Source organism: Oncorhynchus kisutch, linkage group LG13 (assembly GCF_002021735.2).
Source record: "Oncorhynchus kisutch isolate 150728-3 linkage group LG13, Okis_V2, whole genome shotgun sequence".
Classification (NCBI taxonomy): domain Eukaryota; kingdom Metazoa; phylum Chordata; class Actinopteri; order Salmoniformes; family Salmonidae; genus Oncorhynchus; species Oncorhynchus kisutch.
The window spans coordinates 22,205,153-22,230,695 of NC_034186.2; the positions used below are offsets into that span (position 1 = coordinate 22,205,153).

At 41.8% G+C, this 25,543-nt stretch overlaps 1 protein-coding gene across 10 annotated transcripts; it reads right to left on the bottom strand.

Annotated features, from left to right (window-relative positions):
- Positions 1-1,693: 1,693 nt before the first annotated feature.
- LOC109902746 (bromodomain testis-specific protein) lies at positions 1,694-17,432 on the bottom strand. 10 transcript variants are annotated; one of them, XM_020499365.2, is made up of 21 exons: positions 17,109-17,432; positions 12,146-12,442; positions 11,002-11,139; positions 10,732-10,876; positions 10,417-10,547; positions 9,836-10,201; positions 9,566-9,694; positions 9,187-9,420; positions 8,919-9,106; positions 8,442-8,740; positions 8,188-8,307; positions 7,445-7,576; positions 6,245-6,300; positions 5,930-6,038; positions 5,161-5,544; positions 4,789-4,862; positions 4,365-4,485; positions 4,149-4,249; positions 3,828-4,018; positions 3,388-3,658; positions 1,694-3,272 (listed from the first exon to the last, which is right to left on the bottom strand). In XM_020499365.2, exons 2-21 carry the CDS (start codon positions 12,347-12,349, stop codon positions 3,204-3,206), a joined length of 3,462 nt encoding a protein of 1,153 aa, XP_020354954.1. In that variant the 5' UTR covers positions 12,350-12,442; positions 17,109-17,432; the 3' UTR covers positions 1,694-3,203. The 10 variants fall into 10 exon arrangements, with proteins under 10 accessions (XP_020354954.1, XP_031641632.1, XP_020354953.1 ...); XM_031785772.1 differs by having other exon boundaries at positions 10,756-10,876; positions 12,146-12,445; positions 17,109-17,380; XM_020499364.2 differs by having other exon boundaries at positions 12,146-12,445; positions 17,109-17,379.
- Positions 17,433-25,543: the final 8,111 nt, after the last annotated feature.

The following is a 25,543-nucleotide window of genomic DNA, read 5'->3' on the forward strand; positions in this document are numbered from 1 at the left end:
TGTTATATTGCTTGAGTTCCTACACATCTTATAAAATATTAGCTTAAAAGTATTGTGAAGTTTCTGCACTTAAATATAAACAGTACAGACACCCAAAATTAGTACCGGAACCTATTTCAGTCCAAGTCAAGCACTTCTATAAATCATTGTCATCATCCATTAATCAAATCAAATAAAACTGTCACGTGCTGACATGTGTAGACCTTACAGTGAAATGCTTACTTACAAGCCCTTAACCAACAGTGAGGTTCAAGAAAGAGTTAGGAAAATATTTACCAAACTAAAGTAAAAAATTATTAAAAAGTAACAATAGAATAACTAGGCTATGTACCAGTTAGTCGAGGTAATTTGTACATGTAGGTAGGGGTGAAGTGAATATGCATAGATAAACAGCGAGTAGCAGCAGGGGGGGAGGGGGTAGAAGCTGTTAAGGAGCCTTTTGGACCTAGATACGGAGCTCCTGTGCCTCTTACTGTGCGGTAGCAGAGAAAAGTCAATGACTTGGGTGACTGAAGCCTTTGACAATGTTTTGGGCTTTCCTGACACCACCTAGTATTTAGGTCCTGGACGGCAGGAAGCTTGGCCCCAGTGATGTACTGGGCCCTACACACTTCCCTCTGTAGGGCCTTACGGTCAGATGCAGAGCAGCTACTATACCGGGTGGTGGTGCAGCTGTAGAACTTTTTGAGGATCTGGGGACCCATGACAAATATTTTCAGTCTCCTGAGGGGGTAAAGGTGTTGTCATGCCCTCATGACTGTCTTGGTGTGTTTGGACCATAACGGTGATGTGGACATCAAGGAACTTAACTCTCGACCTGCTCCACTACAGCCCTGTTGTGAGCAAACTTAATGCTGTTGGAGTCGTGTTTGGCCACGCAGTCATGGGTGAACAAGGAGTACAGGAGGGGACTAAGCACACACCCCTGAGGAGCACCCAGCGTTGAGGATCAGCGTAGCAGACATGTTGTTGCCTACCCTTACCACCTGGAGGCAGCCAGGCAGGAAGTCCAGTTGCAGAGGGAGGTGTTTAGTCTAAGGGTCCTTAGCTTATTGATGAGCTTTGTGTGCACTGATGTTGAACGCTGAGCTTTCACACATAGGTGTTCCTTTTCTCCAGGTGGGAAAGAGCAGTGTGGAATGCAATTGAGATTCCATCATCTGTGGATCTATTGGGGCGGTATGCAAATTGGGGTGGGTCTAGGGTGTCCGGGAGGATGCTGTTGATGTGAGCCATGACCAGCACTTCTTGGCTACTGACGTGAGTACCACAGGCAGTAATCATTTAGGAAGGTTACCTTAGTTTCCTTGGGCACAGGAACTATGGTGGTCTGTTTGAAACATGTAGGTATTACAGACTCCGTCAGAGAGAGGTTGAAAATGTCAGTGAAGACACTTGCCAGTTGGTCTGCGCATGGTTTGAGTACACATCCTGGCAATCCGTCTGGCACTGCAGCTTTATGAATGTTGACCTGTTAAAAGGTCTTGCTCACATCAGCTACCGAAATCGTAAGCACACAGCTGTCCAGAACAGCTGGTTCTCCCATTCATGCTTCAGTGTTGCTTACCTCGAAGCTAGCATAAAAGGCATTTAGTTTGCGGCTGGGTTTCACTCTGTAGTCCATAATAGTTTTCAAGCCCTGCCACAGCCAACGAGCGTCAGAGGCGGTGTAGAAATCAACAAATACAGAAGACACTGCTTTAATGAAAATCTTTATGATTTAGCTTTTAGAGTGTGATCTTCTCAAAAGTATATTAGTTCTTTCTCTATAAATGGCATGACATTCACGCATACCACAAGATACAGAATAAAGTGCTACTGTTCATGTCAAAGAGAGAAAAAAAAAAACTGCAGAATAGCTAGAACCATAGGATCAAAAAAACATTAACAAAGTCTTACATGTCTCCCAAAACATTTAGTCAGGATTGGATCTTGATTAGAAAAAGCCAACAATGTAGGCATCAACAATACCTAAAGTTTGCTATAAGCACACCACTATACATGGCACTTTTTCAAGCAGAAACTCAAAACAAGTGTATAGTTTTAAATAAGTCTCACATTTGAAATAGACATTTTGGCAAAGATCGACACATCTTCAGCCTCCGTGTAACAAAATACTAAGTATGATTTCATACAGATAAACAAAAATATGTTTGGAACAGAAAGGCATTTTGTTTTACTAAAGTCAATCAAATAGGACATGCATTGTAAAACTCATATTGAAGATTTTTCCACAAGGTGCAGAATTGTAACTATGAATGAAGTATGAAGATAAGAACTATAACTGGAGAAACTATACAGTGCAGTACATGGATATACATAGTATTACTATTTGGGAGTGTAGCAAACACAAAAAGGTCAGGTTATGCATTTCAGCCAAGTCAGAGTTGGAATGTTAAGAAGTGTGTGAACCGGTTGATGTGTACTGCAGTCATAGGAGGACGACTCACCAAGTAGTGTCCCAAATGGCACCCTATTCTCTATATAGTGCACTACTTTTTACAAGATCCTATGGGCCCTGGTCAAAAGTAATACACTACAAAGGCAATAGGGTGCCATTTGGGAAGTAACCTAGGTGAAAAGGAACAGAGGACTCTACGTGTTGGAGGAAAAACAACAGTTATTTTCAACATTTATTTTTTTCAACAGCTCTTCATTTTGCTAACTTTTTACTTAGTCTTTTTCTCTAAGAGGTAAGCATTACTTCAGTGCAGCAGATATTTACAAAACCACCACCAACCATGAGTAGAAAAAGGAAAGTCAAATGCCATCTATATATGGTCCATTGTTTTTTTTGTTGCAATATCAATATTTTACATCTTACAGTATCTTCTTACAGTTGACAACTATACTAAAATGTACTGGGGTTATGTTATGTGATGCTGATATAGTACAGTACAAGCTTACTCTGGTAAGGATAGTAATAGGCTGTCCCAAATGGCACCCTATTTCCTATATAATGTAATCATTTTGACCAGACCCCAAAATTGGGCACTATATAGGGGGTAGGATTGTCATTTGGGAAGCAACAATGACCCGTTTCCTTAATTTAGATGCAGCTCGCTCTGTTCAGACAGCCAGTGTCTGGAGGGAGAGAAGAAGCCTAGGGTGCTGTCTACTGGAACACCATGCTCATTTATTTATTGTCCAACAACAGAAGACATCAATCGGTCACAAGCTGCACTGCCTGCTGCCATTTTATGTTAGTCCAGGTTCTTCTCAAACGTTGCCATGATGTCACTCTGCATGGTCATGTCAATGATACCAGACATCTGAGGAAGGAGAGGCGGTAGGTTATGAGATTACAGTCTGGGATTCAACTGTATAAAAGAACAGAAGAATGACTGGCATAATAAAATACATGGAAGAGGAATAAAAGGAACGTACAGCCTCCCGTCTGCGTCGCTCCTGTTCTCTCCTGCGGGCCATCTCCCTCTCCCTGTCCACAGAGGTCTGAGTAGTGAGGGGTGGAGGTGGGGTTGGGGCTGGGGCAGCCGCTAGAGGCTCCTCTCTCAGGGCCTCTGGAGCTTTAGGAGACGGAGGCTCCACGATGGCCTCTGTCTGCAGGGGGATCTCTGCTGGCTCTGGGGTTGGAGTTCTACAGGGCAGGGGCTCTGGTTCTGCTGCTCTAGGTGGCACTGATACTGGCATAGTCAGGCTGAAAAGAAAACGTCACAACAATGTCAGCTAGCGCATCAAGTATCACTCACATATTGATAGAGATCTACTTCATTATTTGAGGATTTTGGACAAGGAATTATTTCCTACAAGACATGAAACTGATACGACTAAGAAAATATGTTTATGACTGGATGGATGAATAATACCTGCTCTTCCCAGAAGCCATCTCCTTCATCTGCATCCTCCTTAGAATCAGAGCTTTCTCCCTCTCCTCCTTTTCTATGGCTGCCCTGCGAAACTTATCAAAGCTCTCCTTCGATGACCTCACCGTAGAAGGAGTGGAAAGCGACATCTTCCTCAGACTAGCCCAGGAGTCTGCGTTCTTCAGGACAATATCCTACCAAGGATAGTTTCACAAATTAAGTTTAACTTTTTTCTGACAAATAATATGAATGCATCTATGGGCATGCATACAATGTTTTTCAAGTAATTAATGACAATGGTAGTGTTAAGTTCCATTCACATACCTTTTTGGCAGGTGTGTTTTTTCCGTCAGCAGTGGTTTTATTAGCTGGATGAGATAGGCAGGTGTTTCCACCATCAAACACACTGTCAGAGTGTCTGGTATCTGGGGAGGCAGAGTAAATAGAATCCATTTAAAAGATTTCTGGAAGAAATTCTAAAGGAAAACATTTACACAGCGTACACTGAGTGTACGTACACACATACAAAGTTGTGCTTACTAGTCTGTTTCTGCAGCTTCCTGTAGGGAATCTCCTCCAGTGATTCCGAGGGCCTCCTGTCATCCTTCACAGGTTGTAATGGGCTGTCTTGTAGAGGGGACAACAGCACTGGGTACAGCTGCTACCAAAAAGTGAGATTTAGTGTTAAACCGCCATTACCACTCCCAGAGCTAAGGCCAATGCTATTTCACACCATCTGTCTCCACTCATTAAGGATTTGGCCAGTAAAAACAGTTAAATCGCAACAAAAAGGAAAAAGAACACAGTAGACTTGTATCGATATTAACCCAATTTCCTTCCCCCAAAAATATACCAGCCAACTCTTTTGATATTAATAAATGCCAAGGACAGAGACATTCATTTAAACAGTGATTTATTCCAGCGTCACAATTTATCCATCAACAACAGGAAGAGGAGGGCATACCTCATATCTGCTGCCAGTAGCCTGTAATAAACCTACAGGAGGAGAGGTCAGAGGGGACAACAGCGCGGATAGACCTGATGGACAGGAGAAAAACAAAGCAGTGCATTATTCTCCACAGACAGACACCAATACTGTGGATGTAAGCAGGCAGCAGTTGATGGTGAGCAGAGCGGGATGAGACATGCAGCCTAGGCTACAGCGATGGTGACATGGCATCTATAACACACTGCAAACAAAGAGACAAAACACACCATCTACAGACAACACACAGACATGATCAGCTATGGGCTGAGAAGCAGGCAGCACACAGGGGAGTGGACATGCCAACAGCTACAAGCTAGGGGGATGCTTAGCTGACTGAAGAGATCTTACCTTCCTGTTGTGCCCTATCAGGTAGATTGAGATAAACTGGCCCAGTTTTCACCTCCTGTGTCTGGCCTGGTGACTGACAACGAGGAGAGGTGAGGAGTGCTAAGGGAGAGGGCTGGGGCAAACAGCGTAGGCTGGAGGGAGGTTCTTGTGTGGGGGTGGATGTTGTGCTGAGAGGGTCTGTGGGCAGAGTTAGAGCCAGGAAGGGGTCACAGGAGGCAGCAGAAGGGGGAGTGAGGGAAGGGGTAGTAGGGCACTCAGATAGGGGGTCTTGTTGTTGGGGCTGACTGTCAGTGAGCTGCTGGGGGGCCACCATGTTTTTGCGAGGTAGTGGTGCTGCTTTGGAACTAGGTCTTGAAGGCTGCGGAGGCAGACTGCTGTGTAAGGCTGAAGACAAGTGGGGAGGGGAGATTCAAGAGTAACAGTAAGATAAGGCTTCCATCCCAATCTGACTTCATAGCTAAAATCAACTCAATTTCATCCCACGAGAGACAGAAACACTGACCAGAGAAACCTGGCACCCCACCTATTTAATCTCTAACCCAAACAATGCAATCCTTGGTCCAGCCTGAGACTTTCAATGGGCTTAAAACCTGCTGGTTTACAGGATAAATTGCATTTCCACAGCTAGGGTTGACACTAAGGACTTTGGAAGAGCAGTGTCAACCACCTTTAAATCATTAAAGGGCAGTGTTACAGAACTTGACATGATTGTCCATTGGGTTCCTTTATAGCCAACACACAGAACATGAAGGCAACAAGCGTTTATTACCTGGGGGTGAGATGAGCAGATCTAGAGGAGGCTGGGCTGGGTACTGCTGTGTAGACTGGCCTTTAGTGACTGCTGCTGGGGGTGGAGAGGCAGGCAGCGGCTGGCTGGTCTGGAGAGAAGATTCGGACAATGAGTCTTCTCAGATTTCTTATTTTTAGACTTCAGTTGAGAAGGAAAGGACTTACAATTTATAATGAAAACGCACTGTAGTTCCAACCTTCAAGTATATTCATCCAAATATCACAAAAGTGAACATATAACCATGTGAATTAGGCCACTAGTTTAAAGGAAGCAGGGCCTATGTTACAGATTTACCTTGGTCTTGACCTTGTGTGGATCACCTTTGCTTTTCTTCTTCTTGGTTTTCTTCACTGAAAGACAGGTACAATAGTCATTTAAATTGACCCATTGTAGGATAACTGTACTTCACTTACTTTCAAGTAATATCAAAACAATTCCACTGACCTACTCTGGAATCACTGCTCTCATACCAATTCTCAGCTGAAGCTTAAGTTGTGATCGCAAGCAAATGTGTCTAGTAGGCTTTAACGATTTATGATAAAAATGAAAAGAAAAACAACTGAACAGTAAAATGTCAAATTGTTTATGAAAATGTATTTATTTGAACCTTTTAGGTGTTGACCACCAAGACTAACTATGTTAAAGGTTAAACTGGAACAAGAAAACAATAGCACTGGCTACAAAATGAAGTGCAGCAGAAATCCTACTCCATCAAGGTCTGCATTAACATTAAAATCTGTTCATTACTTTAAATACATCATAGATTGTATGAGTTTTAAGCTAATATTGCTCTATACTAAATCATGCAAAAACCCAACACAAAAAGTACAAAAATCGAAGTACAATCAAAACCAGTATAATTGTGATGAGGACCAGCTGTGACTCTGCAATGGTTCGGAGTATGGAGGGTGAGACGAGGGGGGCGAATAGTATGGTAACAATGTCTGGTACTTCCCTAGCCCTACCCATCTGATTTTTGTTATGTTTATCGAAAGATGTATAGCTACCGGTAGGAGTGAAAATAAGATCTCTGGCTTATAATTAGTGGCTAGTCTGTATGGGTCGTTTTTAATAACTTGTCCCCATGCAGCAGCAGTCTGGGGCCCATTGGAAAATTAACATTTTGTACAGAAGACTGGCTGTTCTCATTTCAAACCTAACCTAGAGTTTGTTTTCAAAAGGTCAAATAATTCTGTGAAACTACAACAAAACAATAAGATTATCAAAAATAAATATAACACCCTGTCTATAGAGTTGGCTCTATAGACAGACTAAACGTATGTAATAATACAATTTAAAAAACTATATTTCTTCAAGTATTTTGGTTTCGCCAGCAGGTGAAAAGGTGACTGAGTTCTACTGTGCTACAGAGGCTAGAGAGTCCCAGTGGGTTTTAAGCCATATCTTTTTCACTCAAGCCATGTGTAGAGTGGGGAAAGGGAGTGGGTAGGTAGGGAGGGAGGAAAGTGCTTAGTGCGGAGGAGAACAGCTAACCTGAATCAGAGTCACTGCTATCAGAATTGCTAGAATCACTACTACTGCTGCTGGAGCTGTCAGAGCCGAAACCCTCACAGAGACGGGATGGCTGGGCTAGATCTGGGACAGCAGGAGCCCTGGGGAGCTCATCTGGAGAAAAACAGAGGGGGACAACTGTTATGTATAGGACAACAGAGAGAAAGACTGAGGCAAGCACTGCACATTTGAGTTATTCACTATTGGACACAAGAGAGAAAACATAGAAGAACCCATATTCCCTGACTCTTCTAAGGACAACAAGGCCCCTAGATCACAGACACACTGGTCCTTGACAGATCCATATACAAATACGAGAGGCCCAGTTTTCAGAATGGCTGCCATGTTAGCGCTCATATAGAACTTTATTCTTGAAATGTTGGTGATGTAACAAAACGAGAGCGCCTACGACAGTTCCCTATGAAATGACCCGCTGTAAACAAGCAAAACAGTGCAGGGAATTTGACATTTATATTGATTAGCATTCAGGGTAATGTGTATCCAAGTCTTTACTGTGTTGTAGTGTCAAAAAATTACATATCTGCTTTCACTGGACATCTTCATAGGTTTTGAAAACTATCAGAAATAAACACAACGCAAAAGCGTTATCACATAGCAATGGAGGAGAAAGTGGCACCCTCTGAATGTTCAACCGCATTGACCCAACTATATATACACACTGTATGGCTCTGGTCCTTGCTACCACAGATTCACTGTTTACTTACTTGTTGTCTTTTTCTTCTTTGCCAGTGAGCTCATTTCTTCAGTAATACTCTGGAGATATTTCTCTGCATCCTGCTTCTTCACAGTCTGTATTGGTCCTTTGGTTTTCACCAGCTTATTCACTGGTAGAAAGAAGATGGAAAATAACTGACATTTGAGCCTGGTAATGTCCTTGGTCAGCAGTACTGAGATATACAGTGCAATGATCAACCCGCAAGGAAGCTCAGAAAGAAAGGTGTGTACTACAACTACTCACGGTTGTGTTTCTTGGGCCGTTTCCTGAGGCAGGTCATGGCGAAGCTCTCCAGGGCCCTGAGGGTGGAGGGCTTGAGGGTCTCAAAGTCGATCTCGATCTCCTCAGGGTTGGCATTTCTGAGCGAGGCCTCCCTGGCCTGGATGATGTTCACCACCTTACCCAGTTTGTCCCCCGGAAGCTTGTTGATGTCCAGGCTCAGCTGCCTCTTCTCACCGTACGACATGGGCAACGCTGGCACCTCTTCCTCATCAGACTTGTAGGGCACCATTGGGAGTGCCATTTTCCTCCTCTTGCCGTGCCTACAGAGGGGTGAGATAACATTAAGAAACTCTTGGTAGGACAATGGAAGTTAGTTTCAAAGTAAAATTGGCAACAATACTCAGTAATCCTGTGTATTGGCTGAAGAAAAGGAGTTACACTGGGGATTGGGATTAGAAAACAATTAGAGCAATTTATCAACAAGGATTTGCCACTTACACTGCAGACGTGCCCTTATTGATGCCCCTCTGCTGTACTTTAGGTTTGGTCTTCCTCAGGTCTTCTTCCTGCTTCGGTCTACCACTCGTTTCCTTCTTTTTTCTTCTCTCCTTTGATTTCTCTTTCTTCTTTGGTTTGAGCAGGGGCTCCTGGGTGAGTTTCTGCAGCTGATCGTGTACCGCTTTCAACTGAAAAGAAGAGTTAGATACGTGGCAGTAGGTAACAGAACAGTAATGTCAGCATGGCCAGGTAAGATGACACAACATACCTGTTCCTCTAGTTTAGCCAGCCGTAGAACTCTGGCCTCCTCTTCCTCCTCCTCCGTACCAGAGGAGGACTCTGATTCAGAAGAGCTCTCGCTGTCACTGCTGCCTGTGGTGGAAGAGCACTCAGGCCCATCTCCTCTCGCTTTCTTGTCCCTGTGGTGACCGTGGTGTCCTGGATCACCCACACTCCTCACTGGCTCGTCTGGAAGCTTCAGCCAGCGTGCCTCAAACACATCCTGGGTGGGTAGGGGCCACAAGTCATCTAGTCAAAACTTCTCACCAACCATTTATATTCATTCATATTGCACTTTTGTTATTCCATCGCAATTTATTTAAACAACTTCTAGGGACTGGACTGGCTGAAACCAAGGGCAATCATACCTGGAGTTTTCTTGCCATAATAACAACTTCGTGGGTGGGTGGGTTGTATTTGTAACAGTTGGAAAACATGAGTCTGAAATCAGCAGCAAACTCCTGGGCATCCATGTACTCACGTTCGTCCATTTTTTTCTGTGAGAAAACACGCAAATACTGTCATCTTCATAATAGTGAGAGAGATCAAGGAACAAGATACAGCTACACCAAAGTAACCTTGGCAGATACTAACTAGCCCTCTTGTTCAACAAGTTTAGTGTAACACAGCTATCTAACCCGTATGGTGCCCAGGTCCATGGGCTGCTTGATGATGTCGTGGTAGTCGCGTAGACCCAGGGCCTCTGTATCCACCGGCTTATAGAAGGGCCAGCCGTAGGCAGCGTGCCTCTTGGTGAACATCTCCTTCAGGATGCAGTTACAGAATCGGAGCTGATCAGAGAGCTTCCTCTTCTTGCTCTGGTGGTGCTGGGGAGAGTCCGGCAGGTCTTTCCTGGGGGGTTTGATGGGCCGACTGCTGCCCCGCCTGGAGAACAGCTTACAGGCCGTCGAGCCATCAACAATTGGGGACGACTCGCAGCTGGTGATCGGAGCAGAGGCTGTCGGCGTGGTGGTGTCTGCTTTTCTCTTCACACCCTTCTTGATCTGAAACGATACAACAGCGCTGGGTGTTATCTGAGAAGGGTGGAAATTCAATCAAACTACAGACTAAACAGAGGTTGCACAATATACATGTTACAAAGTATTCTGGAAACTACAAAAGTGATGTTTATGTGGAATGTATAAGTGGTATAGAGGTTAAAGTTGCTGTCAAAATATATACACAATACACACTGAGGTAATTGTGAAGAGGTACTGACTTTGGCTGCTATGTGTGAGGAGAGCTGGGCAGCAGGGGGGACGGTGTGGAGGGCCTCAGGAGGGATGACTGTCACTGTCTGCTGGAACACCACCTCAGACACAGGGGACTGGGGCCTCAGCTTCGCCACACCTACACAGAGGAACATAGGACATTTAGAAGGCAGTGTGTACTCCTAGGAGAATATAATAGATAGTATGGAGCTCTATGGCCCTGTTTGAAAGTAGTCACTATAAAAGGGAATAGGGTGCCACCCATTTGGGATGCATACAATTTATGTGCAAGATTAAGCAGCTGGAGCAGCTGTGTAGCCTACTAGCAGAGGAGGACTTCCTCCCACCCTTCACTGGTGTCTTGGTTGTGATGGCAGATATCTCAGTCTCTTCCTGGGGCATCTCAGCCACTCTCTGTAGGAAGATCTTCTCCAAGGCTTGGGCCATCAGAACTATGTCATCTCCAGGCTGGAAAAATGTAATCCCGATTATTGTGCATTCTGTCATTCAATAGGAGACCATGTAGGCCTACACTATTGGTGCACGGCAAATGATTACAATATGATTATGAAGAGTTAACTTTTTTTCCTTACCCGATTATATACATAGCAGTTGGTGAAGAGTTTGTTGAAGTCCTGTATGCATTCCAATGCTTTGCAGTAATAATTATTCTGAAGACGCTTCTTGATGGTGCTCAAGTCCATTGGCGTCTTGATAATTGTATAGTAATCCTAAAATAGAAAAATAATGGGAAAACGTTAAATACAAAAAGATTATCAAGGTGGAGGAAGGAAGGAGGAAATGGAAAATGAAGATGGAGGAAATGAAAAATAAACAAGTACAAATTTAGCCATTTAGCAGACACTTACCTAGAGCAACTTAGTCAGTGCACTCAACTTATACTGAACAAAAATATAAAATATAAAACGTAACATGTAATAGTGTAATAATAATAATAATAAAGTGGTCGCATGTTTCATGAGCTGAAATAAAAAATCCCAGAAATGTTCCATATACACAAAAAGCTTATTTAAAAAATAATAATAATTGTGCACAAATTTGTTTACATCCCTGTTAGTAAGCATTTCTCCTTTCCCAAGATAATCCATCCACCTGACAGGTGTGGCATATCAAGATGCTTCAACCGCATGATCATTCCACAGGTGCACCTTGTGCTGTGGAAAATAAAAGGCCACTCTAAAATGTGCAGTTGTGTCACAACACCAGAGTTGAGGTGATCTTTTTGAGGGAGAGTGCAATTGGCATACTGACTGCAGGAATGTTCCCCAGAGCTGCTGAAAGAGAATTGAATGTTCATTTCTCTACCATAAGTAGCCTCCAACGTAATTTTAAAAGAATTAGTCAGTACGTCCAACTGGCCTCAACTGTAGACCCCATGTAAACACACCAGCCCAGGACCTCCACATCTGGCTTAATCACCTACAGGATAGTCTGAGACCAGTCAACAGGACAGCTGATGAAACGGAGGAGTATTTCCATCTGTAATAAAGCCCTTTTGTGGGGAAAAACTCATTTTGATTGCCTGGCCCATGCTGCCCAGTGGGTGGGCCTGGCTCATCCCAGGCCCAATCATGTGAAATCCATAGATTAGAACCTAATTTATTTATTTCAATTGACTGATTTCCTTATATGAACTATGACTCATTGAAATGATTGTGTTTAAATTTATTTAACCATATATAAGAGTCATTGCAAGTAACAAAAAGTGAGACTCACTGGAATGTGCAGTCCGACAGCATCAACAGGCGTCCTGAAAGGCCAGGAGAAGTTGTGTCTCCACAGGGCCTTGACCACCACCTTCTCCAGATACTGCAGCTGGTTGGTTTGGCGACCAGGTTTCTTTGGGTTGTTGAACTTCGGCGGAGGAGGGTTCACGCCTCCCACCCTGGACACCGAAGGGTATTTGGCGTCTGTCATCATGATGCAGTCCAAAGCGCGGTGGACACAGGGTAGCAGTTCAGAGCGACACTTATTTTCCGTAGCTCAGCTCTCATCACACATCTTCCTCCAATACTACTGAAAGAGAGGGGTGGTTTTCAGCATGGCTGGGCATTTCTCTATAGATAACCGTACAATAATAACAAAACCCCGTTTGATCCCCTGGTTCAATATCCAGAGCAGAATCACACTGCCATGGAGATGAAGTTGCTGGATTGACTGTTTTATTAAGATAGGAAGGCTTTGGCCACAATTTTTAAAACACAGCCATGAAAATTCCATCTATATCGTACACCAGTATGTCCATAGACGGTGCCATACAGGTAGGTTGATATGGTGTTTTTGTGCAGGGGAAAAGTTTTACTGACAAGGGTTTTGCTAAATAAAATTGAGTGCAAAACATACCTACAAAAAACAACCAATTAATCCTATGATATTCAGAACTGGTTTCTACTGCCATCTACTGGACCTGTGCATTGTGGGATACAGGCAACATTACAATTCTGATGACCAATGTGGCATCTAAAGCGCCAAATTTGCTTACCTCATCTGTCAGAGAAACATCGCTTGACAAATAAAACCGCAGATATATAAAAATTTAAAAAATACAAATTCTCCCCCTCTGTAAGCAGTGATCTCCCTTACCATCCAACCAAATGGTTTTTATGAAAAGTATGGGCATATCAAGTGACTCTACAAAGTGCAATGCCAACTGATGAACTTGTAAGCATCTATGTTTTCAGTCAAGCATTTTTGACAATTAGTTACACTCATATAAGTAGCAACATTCTAGGCATCAACACTTTATGAAAAGCATTAGGCCTATTCACGTCACAGGAAAAAATAGAAAAGTCACGAAGTTCAAGGTTCTACATCACAGTATCAATGTAATATTCTAGGAAAATCGTATTTTTATGATTATTCAACCTAACCCTTTGTTATTCCAAACATTCATAAAATACCTAACTTTCAGCCATAAATTATTCAACATTACCAAAGATATGAATTACATAACATGCATATGAACAAACTACGCTGTCCATTATACAGTAAACTATAGGCCCAATTTCTCTGGGAAATTCCCAATCAGTTGAACGTTTTCAACTTTTCACTCAAATTTTAAAAACACCTCCAATACACTTGTAGGCAAGGGACGTTTAGTGTAATTCACAGCCTTAAAAAAAAAATCAAAGTAGGTACCTAACAGTTCACAAAAAAACTTGTGCTGGCACAGATGGATGCCTTTGTTACCCACTTACCCCATCAAGAATATTGCAATCTTCCAAAAAAAGGTACACATTCAATGAGATTCGACTTTTGCCCATACCCAATCAAAGAATTTACATTACAAGTTATGTTGATATTTCTAGGCAGTTTATTTTCTTTCAATAAATACATTGTATTTTTTTACAGAGAATCTATAATTTGCACTCCCAAGGACATACAAAACATTAGAAAATGAACATTAAAAATAAGCAGAAAATACAATTCATAACAAGACTAAAATTGGTTTACAATTAACATTACCTAATGTTATATAATTAAGTAGTATGTTATGGAAAAAAATACATGCAGCGAATACTGAACAAAACAATTTTTTTGGAGGCCTTTTGGAGACCAAACTTAAGCCTTGGACTGAATAGAAAGAAAACCAGCATCATGCATTTTTATTTACCAGGAGAGCGTAACGTTACATATTAATGTGTGCATTACATGTGAGAAGTGATGGATGTGTAGGTGAATTTTATTATTTAAACATGCAGTTGTTTACTCTGACCAGGGTTGTCACTAGTTACCACTGCCACGAGAAACAATGCGTCACTGCCCTCTACTGGTAGACATGGAAGTAACTGGTTGGCATCAGGCCAGGGTCCGTGCAATCGGAATCCATGGGATATCTCTATAAAGCTCAGTTCTTGTGACCTTACTCCTAATTTAATGAATAATGATCCACCTCCAGAAACAGGCCCAATAACTTACCGGTAAAATGATTTAGACCATGCATAGTCTATTATGATTCATTATGCACTCAAAGTATTATTTTTTGCATTGCACTTTTAAGATGCCATTGCTAATTTAAGAGCTTTGTTGCACATTTAAAATACCCAAATGCAGGACAACAGGATGATTTTGCAGGTCAGTGTAGCCTACATTAACTTTTGGGGGACTATTCAGCTAACCATCCTAATAACTTATAAGAAATTAGGTGGTGTAAACAGTAACACTGCTATTATATTTGGTTCTGTTATGTAGAATCATTACTTGATCTTCCAAGAAAGACATTGTTTCAGCTTTGATCGTACTTTACTAAAGGAGAACAATTGTGAGAAGAGGCGGGTGCACTACAGCAGTACTACACTCCTGTGTAACCAAACAAGCTAATTGAATTGCACCTAGCCTACTCTTGCCTCATGCAACATTTGGTGAGGCAGAAACAAGAGTTAACATGTATGCTATGAAAATGTGGGAATATTTGGCCATGGATACATTGCTGGTTGAGCTCAACTCTCAGGGGGGATTGCAAAACAGTTAGGAAGGGAGACTTAAAAAATGGGAGTGAAGTACCAGAAAATATGCTGAATGAGCAACTAATGAGCACGAAGAGCCTTGAATTTGACAAAATGACGTTATATCCTTCAGTCTAACACGGCAATTTACTTTTGTAACTCTGACAGAAGCACGCTTTTTTTACGTAGTCAGTTCCAATTGTCCACCAAGTTCAGCTGAAATATATCCCAAAATGATTTAAGAAAAGTGATTGAAGATAGGCCTATGATACTGGCGCACGTCTCGTCTTGCGCAGAATATCAGATCTCAGCATTGATTGAGATTGGGCAGCAGATAGCCTAGTGGTTAGAGCGTTGGACTAGTAACTGGAAGGTTAGATCGACCGAGCCGACAAGGTAAAAACATGGCAGTTAACCCACTGTTCCTAGGCCATCATTGAAAATAAGAATTTGTTCTTAACTGACTTGCCTAGTTAAATAAAAGGTAAATAAAATAATTTGAGATGTGCTTAACACCTCGATCACACCAACAACATCATTGCACTAAGTGGTATGCAGCATCATCTGGATGTGTGCTACAAAAGTTAAACATTCACCTTATCCTTCCATTTCTGTCAAGCAATCAGTGATGCATAAGTTCGATAAATCCAACGTACCATTGGAAATGAATTTACTTCCGACGTCCCAGAATGCAATGACACTGTCAGTGTGATCAAGGCGCTACATGGGCATTCCGTCGTCTGCACTGGCTGTGCAGCAGTGCTGTTGTGAAGAAATTTGTTTATACAGGACCGCTCGCCCTTACCTACCATCAACCAAATAATGTCAATGCGGAGCTATACTGAGCCCTCCACATTATTACACCATTTGAGAGGCACACGGCGAAGCAGTATGGAGTTCAATTAACGTTAGGCCTCTGCGTGCTCCGACCACATTTCCGGATCAAGCATTTACTGGCTCTTACACACCGCTGTTTGAGTTAAGCACCGCGTTAAAATACTTTTAATTCCCTTCATCTGAATATAGGAATGTCAGCAAAAATCATGCATGCCAGTTAAGTGCACACAGCGTAACAGACTAAATCAAATGAGAAGACGTTTTGTAATATTTAGTAGAACAGACATGCTCCTGTCGGTATTAGGCAGTTATCTGCAAAGCAGCCCCCCGATAATGTTATTGCAGAGCTACACTGAAAAAACGACCTCTTCAGAATCCATGACGGAAATCCGTCGCAGTGACGGAGAACTTTCCCCCTGCTTGTACATAGCTAGCTAACGTTAGTCAGCTACAACAAGTTCCAGACTAGCTAGCTAACGTTCGTCAAATAATGTTACATTGTTGAAGTTAACAAAACGTTAGTGAGCTATAGTTTGTGCGCATTATTGGTCAACTCCATGCTTGCATGACGCAATCAACGTGGTTGGACCGAAATGTGGTGGCTAGCACGTGAGAATTTACAACCTACACTTTCGTACCAAAAAAACGAAAGCTTCGCCCAGCCAACAAATATGAAATTCTACCTTGTAGCTAAATATTGAATCCTGAACATGGCTCAGATTTAGCAGTGAATGTGACAAACGAATCTTTGTTGGCTAACGTTAGTTATAGCTAGTTAGCAATGCTAGTTAGCTTTATGTAACAAAATGGTGACAGGAAATGATTTCCGTGTCAAGGGCCCACACAAAACGCAGGCCAACCGCTCAAACTTGAAACAGCTCCACCACACACACACACACACCTTCCATATCAACGTTATAAGGAGATACACAGAAAGTAACCAGCTGATGAAATGCAATGTGTTAACGTTATATATCCCTGACCTCTTTTCACATTTACCTTTCCGTCTCTGGCACAACAAGATTGTTTTTACTGCCGAACTGAGACAGACGTTCTTTGCCGACCGTGTTCTGCTGGAAGGATGCCAAATGAAACTGTCGCCGATGATGCGGTGGATAAAAATGTTGCTGTTTTTAGTTTGCTAACAAATAATATTTTTAAAAAACAATACACGGTTTTACCAATATCAAGTACATTGAAAACGAGTCTTCAATGGCGGACGTCTCTATGGGCAACCGCCTCATATTTATACACTTCAGTTCAGAACTCAAGCGGTGATTGGTCAAACCAGTTCACGTGATTACATTCAGTCCTTGATTTTCTCACTAGCGTGGGTAAGGATTTCGTTTTACTAAATAAAAATATCCTAGATATTGTTATATCAAACATCGGTTCACCTTGAGCTCACTGACATCCGGGTCCTCTTTTTCGATGTAGTAACCTAGATAGTTTGAAAGTTAGAGAAGGCACTCGTTAAAAAAAACACGGAAAAGCAGGGTATTTTTCAAAATGCAACATAACTGGTCAAACCACATCACATGACCATTCTAGAACCTTCCATTGATGTGTAAGAATGAAAATTGCCGCTAAACAACACATTTCTTGCGAACATTATACACAAATGTGTTTCTAGTCGCTGTTTCATCGATATGGTGCCTGTCCCAAAGAATGCGTACAGCCAAGCGGTGTAGGTAGTTCAGCTGAGAACTATCACAGTTTCGAAGCCAACATCGCGAGACTTCCGGGAATTCTTGCCAAACAGACCAATCCGGGGATTGCAGTTTGATGTGTCAATAAGAACAATTCTTCCTTAGTTGTACATTTTCGCGAAATCTAAAGGCACAGCCAATATTCGTGCCAATGTCTTAAATAGTTGAACATGTTATTTCTCCAACCTCGTGAAAGTGACAAACGGATACGTTTTAATTTTCGTCAAAAACAACTTTATATCGAACGAGTGCCTTTGATTTGAGGCAATTTGGCTAGACGTCATGTCTAGCCTTGTTGTTGGCTCCCTTTTCTGATCATCACTTGATTTCCCTGAATATACAAGCTACTAAAAAATCAAAAGGTACTCGAGGATATTGGAAATTAAACAATACACTTCTTAAAGATACTGATCTCATTGAACACATCCATTCACTAGCTAAAGATATTTTTGCTAGAAAAGACTTGGGTCATGGGAGTAGATGGGAATTTTTCAAATATAAAGTCAGCCATTAAACGCGCCAAAGAGCTGATGCAATTAAAGAACCATAGAGAAAAGGAGATGATGAGCAAGCTTGACAGTTTTCTAAAGAAAGATAATCTATCTGAAGAAGAGGAGTCTGTGTTCAAGTCTTTACAACTAGAATTAGAACAGAGCAAAAGGTCAAGAGCAAAATGGATTGAAGAGGGGGAAAAAACACTAGTTACTTTTTTGCACTTGAAAAGAGAATCTACAAAAGAAAATATATAACTGCACTCAAAATTAACTATGTTTTATGCAAAGATCCCATTACAATATCATAATTAGTCAATTCCTTTTATGAAAACCTTTACAGCTCTCAATTTCAGGAAGATGGTTGTGAAAGTTACATTTGCATGTTTTACAAAGATATAAATAGTTCTGTGCTACTAAACCTTAATACTTCCAAAATATTTAGTATCAACAGAAGTGTACGACAGGGATGCCCAATTTCGCCATTTTTATTCATTTTGGTTGTGGAACTTCTATCTCTAGATATTCTGAATGATGCAAATCTGTATGGCTTAACCATTTTTTTAAATTAATCAACATTTCCCAACTGGCTGATGATACTACTCTTTTCTTAAGAGACAAAGACCAGGTCTCACATGCCCTTAATGCTATAACTGTATTTTCTATTGCATCAGGATTAAAACTGAATGTTTCTAAATGTGAAATCTTATGTTTATTTGACTCTGATGATAAAGAAATTGAAAATATTCCTGTAAAGGACTGTGTTAAATATTTAGGAATACATCTGTCAAAAAACCACTTAGACAACATTTGAATTTCTCTCCTAAAATTAAGAGAACTAAAAATATATTTAATCATTGGCTACAAAGAGATCTTTCTATACTTGGGAGAGTACTTCTGTCCAAGGCAGAGGGACTGTCTCGTTTTGTGTACCCCTCTTTATCATTATGTGTAAATCCAGCTACTTGTAAAGAGATCAATAAGACCTTTCTTGACTTCATCTGGAAAAATAAGTCTCACAAACAAACAAAAAATATGTCCTTTCTAACAAAAGAGCTGAAGGCGGTCTAGAAGTATTGGATTTTGTTGACATAAATAACACTTTCAAGATAAACTGGTTGAAAAAATGTTTACTCGATACTGATTCAATATGGTATTTCATTCCAAATAATGTGTTTAATAAATTGGGAGGTCTTCAATTTTTACTGAAATGTAATTATATTCCTGAAAGATTACCTGCTAAATTGGCTAGGTTTCACCAACAAGCTTCACTGGCCTGGAAAATATGTTTCCTGCACAATTTTTATTTTGTGGAATAATTCAGACATAACTAAGGAATAAGTCATTGTTCTACCCCAGCTGGCATGAGAGGAATATTGACTTTGTTCGTGATATTTTCGACAACAAGGGTATTATTCTCACATCTGAACAATTTATAACATTGCAAAAGTTTCCAATACCTTTCAGAGAGTTTATTTCTGTGATCAAAGCCGTTCCCAGTGGTCTAACTACACTTATGAAAAGTGGTGTCCACATCACCAACAAACTATCATGGTCCAAACACACCAACAAAGTTGTGAAGAGGGCCCGACAACGCTGTTCCCCCATCAGGAGACTGAAAAGATTTGGCAGGGCTCCTCAGATCCTCAAAAGGTTCTACAGCTGCACCATCGAGAGCTTATTTATCTAAAATGTTGTAAACACAGTGTCTTCGGAAAGTATTCAGACCCCTTGACTTTTCCACATTTTGCTATGTTACAACCTTATTCTAAAATGCATGACATTTTTTTCAAATCCTCAGTAATCTACACAAAATACACCATAATGACAAAGCGAAAAACATATTTTTAGAAATACTTTATTTACATAAGTGTTCAGACCCTTTGCTATTTGACTTGAAATTGAGCTCAGGTGCATCCTGTTTCCACTGATCATCCTTTAGATGTTTCTACAACTTGATTGGAGTCCACCTGTGGTAAATTCAATTGATTGTACATTAAAAGGCACACACCTGCCGATATAAGGTCCCACAGTTGACAGTGCATGGCAGTGCAAAAACCATGAGGTCGAAGGAATTGTCCAAAGAGCTTCGAGACAGGATTGTGAGAGTAGTCAGGATCGAGGCAAAGATGAATGGGGCAAAGTATATCAAGAGCTCCTTGATGAAAACCTGCTCCACAGCGCTCAGGACCTCAGACTGCAGCGACTGTTCACCTTCCAACAGGACAACAACCCTAAGCACACAGCCAAGACAACGCAGGAATGGCTTCGGGACAAGTCTCTGATTGTCCTTGGGTGGCCCAGGCAGAGCCAAAAACTAATAAACTACTGGTAACACAAACAATATTTGAATTTAGCTCAATTGCCATCAAGGTATTACAAAATGTAGTTAACTAAATGTAGTTCAACTAGTAATTTTACTATTCCCCAACACTGGTAAGGTGTGGTCGAAGAGTAGATTAGGTTTCAAATTTCTCTAATACGTTCTGTCATGGTAGGAGAGATATAGTAAGCCTGAGTGCCAGTCTCTTTGTGCTATCATTCCAACTCCTTGTAATTAATTTTATGCCAAACATATGGGGAGAATCTCAATTGGTTTTGCTCGCCTCCTCTCCTCTCCTCTGTCCTCTCCTCTCATCTTTATGAAAAGGGTCAGAGGTAATCGAGGAGCGAAGGCTCTGATTCTGCCGGGAGACAGTGATGAGGGGGAAGATGGCGGAAGTGGATGCTGTGCTAGAATTAAGCAGCACGTCAAGTACATTTTGTGAAGACTAATGTTCTGAATGGACAACAGTAATATCAAAAACTGGAACAAAAAGGAAATTGTCTAAAATTGGAGTGGAGCATACATGTGTAAATGATAATGAATAACTTCTCGTTGGTATGCATTTGTTGAGTAAGGATGCATATGTGGGAAACCCGTTTGAGTTGTCAAAAATTGTGAAGTATGCGCTTGGAAAAGTGCAGTCTGTCAGAGTGACCAGGAGTGGTATTATTTTGATTAATTATATTTCTGAAGAGCAGAGGAAGATTGCAGTCGGCCTGAAAAGAATCCGGACAACGTAAGTTTTGTGTTTTGAGCTTCGGAGTAGAGCACCCGTCAAAAACAAATCAAATTTTATTTGTCACTTGCAACGAATACAAAAAGTAGACCTTACTGTAAAATACTTACTTACAAGCCCTTAACCAACAATTCAGTTCAAGAATAAGTTAAGAACATTTTTACTAAATAAATGAAAACAAAAAATGTAATTAAAAGTAACACAATAAAAGAACATTAACGAGGCTATATACCAGGTGTACCGGTACCGAGTCAATGTGCGGGGATACAGGTTAGTCAGAGTAATTTTTACATATAGGTAGGGTTACAGTGATTATGCATAGATAATAAAAGCAGTGTAAAAATAAGGGGGGGGGGGGTCAATGTAAATAGTCAGGATGCTCTCGATGGTGCAGCTGTAGAACCTTTTGAAGATCTGGGGACCCATGACAATCTTTTCAGTCTCCTGAAGGGGGAACTATCTTGTCGTGCCCACTTCACAACTTTCTTGGTGTGTTTGGACCATGATTGTTTGTTGGTGATGTGGACACCACGGAACATGAAACTCTCGACCCACTCCACTACAGCCCTGTTGATGTGAATGGGGGCGTTTGGCCCTCCTTTTCTGTAGTCCACAATCATCTCCTTTGTCTTGCTCATGTTAAGGGAAAGGTTGTTGTCCTGGCACCACACTGGCAGGTCTCTAACCTCCTATAGGCTGTCTCATCGTTGTCTGTGATCAGGCCAACTACTGTTGTGTCGTCAGCAAACTTAATGATGGTGTTGAAGTCGTGCTTGGCCACGCAGTCGAGGGTGAACAGGGAGTACAGGAGGGGACTAAGCCGCACCCCTGAAAGGCCCCTGTGTTGAGTATAAGGGCAGTGTGGAGTGCGATTGGGATTGTGTCATCTGTGGATCTGTTGGGGCCGTATGCGAATTGGAGTGGGTCTAGGGTTTCCGGGATGATGGTGTTGATGTGAGCCATGACCAGCCTTTCAAAGCACTTCTTGGCTACCGACGTGAGTGCTACGGGGCAGTAGTCAATTAGCCAGGTTACCTTCTCTTTCTTTGGAACAAGGACTATGGTGGTCTGCTTGAAACATGTTGGTATTACAGACTCAGTCAGGTAGAGGTTGAAAATGTCAGTGAAGACACTTGACAGTTGGTCCGCAAAATCTCTGAGTAAACGTCCTGGTAATACATCTGGCACTGCGGCAATTGGAATGTTGACCTGTTTAATGGTATTGCTCACATCTGACTTGCCTAGTTAAATAAAGGTTAAATATATATATATTTTTAAACATTGGCTACGGAGAGCGTGATCACACAGTTGTCCAGAACAACTGGTGCTCTCATGCATGCTTCAGTGTTGTTTGCCTCGAAGCAAGCATAAAAGGCATTTAGCTTGTCTGGTAGGCTCGCGTCACTGGGCAGCTCATGGCTGGATTTCCCTTTGTAGTAATCCATGGCTTCTGGTTAGTATATGTAGTACGGTCACTGTGGGGATGACGTCGTTGATGCACTTATCGATGAAGCCGGTGACTGAGGTGGTATACTCGTCAATGCCATTCGATGAATCCCGGGAACATATTCCAGTCTGTGCTAGCAAAACAGTCCTGTAGCATAGCGTAGTGTCCTCGTCATTTGACCACTTCCGTATTGAGCGAGTCACTGGTACTTCCTGCTTTAGTTTTTGCTTGTAAGCAGGAATCAGGAGGATAGAATTATGGTCAGAGTTGCCAAATGCAGGGCGAAGGAGAGCTTTGTATGCGTCTCTGTTTGTGGAGTAAAGGTTGTCTCTATTTTTTTCCCTCTGGTTGCACATGTGACATGCTGGTAGAAAGGATGTGAAATGGTTTAAGTTTGCCTGCATTAAAGTCCCCACTAGGAGCGCAGCTTCTGAATGAGCATTTTATTGTTTGCTTATGGTCTTATACAGCTCGTTGAGTGCAGTCTTAGTACCAGCATGGGTTTGTGGTGGTAAATAGATGGCTAAGAAAAATATAGATGAAAACTCTCTTGGTAGATAGTGTGGTCTACAGCTTGCCATAGTTATAAACTGTACATCATAAGTCTCAAAGAAGTCGTAGAAACTAGACCTTATTGTGGCTGCAGTAGAAAAGGTTTTGGGATTCAAGGATTTTACACTGGAAGACTTGCAAGGGGTACTGGTGCCGGAAGACATGCCCTCCCAGGTTCCCCTTGAGCCTGTGTAGGGATCAGATCTGTTTTGTTAAATGTATTTTTTAACAGAAAAGTTAGTTGATTTATACATTTTTTTGGTTGTTTTTTGGTAGTTCAGTGTTTTGGGGAATCCTGTTTCCATCCCGTATAGTAGGTGGCGGGATGCACATTCAAATGTGTGATTGCCAGTATACCATAGAAGAAGAAGAGAACAATAAGAAGAAGAGGAGCGAAGGTGAGAGAGTAAACATTGAAACAAAATACGCTTGTATGAAATGAGACTCTCCTTCTCCACTCTCCTTCTCTCAAAATATTTATTTTCACTTGATTGGAAGTGTGGTGGGTTTTAAAACACTTCCACCCGAGAATAAAACACTTCCATCCTCTGCCGAAGTAGCTAATTGAGGAGGGGAGCAGACTCCTTCATTCGCCTACTAACTAATTGATTCTCTCCTTGATCACTGGACCATTTACCAGTTTCTGGACGGACGAGTCTTGGAGAGGACAGACTCTTTCCCAATTGAGAATCTCTGCCATGGTGGGATAGGATAACAAAAACAACCATAGTTCCTATATGGGGCTGCTAGCACTCTCACATTGGGTTATAGGAGTGAAAGTTAGGCGGCATGGCGGACTGGCAAAAATAAATAGTGAGGGTACGCCATAAAGGTAAGACATGAGCCTATCACAGTAATTAAAACAAAGTGTCAAGAAAACTCTAGGCTTTTTTACACCACTTTTTTATCATGACCAAAATTTGCGAATGAACTTCAAAATAGGTGGTATAACCTATGCTCCAAAATGCGATGTGGTTTGACGAAAACACTGAAAGACACCAAGACATGACACTTTTTGGTGTTATGTGTAACAAATGTCTCTTTCCATTCACTGGTTGTGTTTATTCCATAATAAAAGGTAATACATTTTGAAAGTAAAATTATAAGTCCTAACAACATGACCAACATCAATCTTATTGAATTAATAGGGATTCTATATGTAATTCTATGATTAAGCCCATAAAAATAGTTGGCTATAGGAAGTCCCATACCTGGAAGAAATTAATTATACTTTTACCCCTGCTTGTGGGCCACGGGTCGCGTAGCAAAGATTGTCTATTAAATCACAGATTATCCATTATATTGACCAGATACACAAGTGGGAGCTCTAACAATGAAAATACAAAGGCAGTCGAGAGGAGGCGAGAGGCGAGCCAATGAGAAGGCAGCTACGCGTGTGAACAAATGCACATGTCTGGTATAAAGTTATTTTTCTCAAAGTTAACGGGATGTCACGTGTCCTACTTATCAGTACACTCGTAACAACCTAAGCATTACAAAACTTCTATTTGATCAAATAAGTCTCACATAGCAAATCATTTAGCATATTATTCCAATGCTAGCCTCGCTTCCTGTTAAGGCAAAGGCTGATTTCAAGGTTTTACTGTTAACCTACAAAATATTACATGGGGTTGCCCCTACCTATCTTTCCGATTTGGTCATGCCGTACATACCTACATGTACGCTACAGTCACAAGACGCAGGCCTCCTTACTGTCCCTAGAATTTCTAAGCAAACAGCTGGAGGCAGGGCTTTCTCCTATAGAGTTCAATTTTTATGGAATGGTCTGCCTATCCATGTGAGAGACGCAGACTCGGTCTCGACCTTTAAGTCTTTATTGAAGACTCCTCTCTTCAGTAGGTCCTATGATTGAGTGTAGTCTGGCCCAGGAGTGTGAAGGTGAACGTAAAGGCACTGAAGTGACGAACCACCCTTGCTGTCTCTGCCTGGCCGGTTCCCCTCTTTCCACTGGGATTCTCTGCCTCTAACCCTATTACGGGGGCTGAGTCACTGGCTTACTGGTGCTCTTCAATGCCGTCCCTAGGAGGGGTGCGTCACTTGAGTGGGTTGAGTCACTGACGTGATCTTCCTGTCCGGGTTTGTGCCCCCTCGGGTTCGTGCCGTGCGGGAGATCTTCGTGGGCTATACTCGGCCTTGTCTCAGGGTAGTAGGTTGGTGGTTGAAGATATCCCTCTAGTGGTGTGGGAGCTGTGCTTTGGCAAGTGTGTGGAGTTATATCCTGCCTGTTTGGCCCTGTCCGGGGGTATCGTCGAACAGGGCCACAGTGTCTCCCGACCCTCCTGTCTCAGCCCCCAGTATTTATGCTGCAATAGTTTATGTGTAGGGGGGTTAGGGTCAGTCTGTTATATCTGGAGTATTTCTCCCGTCTTATCCGGTGTCCTGTGTGAATTTACAGATGAAGTCGGATGTCAACCACTGCACAAATTTCTTGCTAACAAACTATAGTTTTGGCAAGTTGGTTAGGACATCTACTTTGTGCATGACACAAGTCATTTTTCCAACAATTGTTTACAGACAGATTCTTTCACTTATAATTCATTGCATCACAAT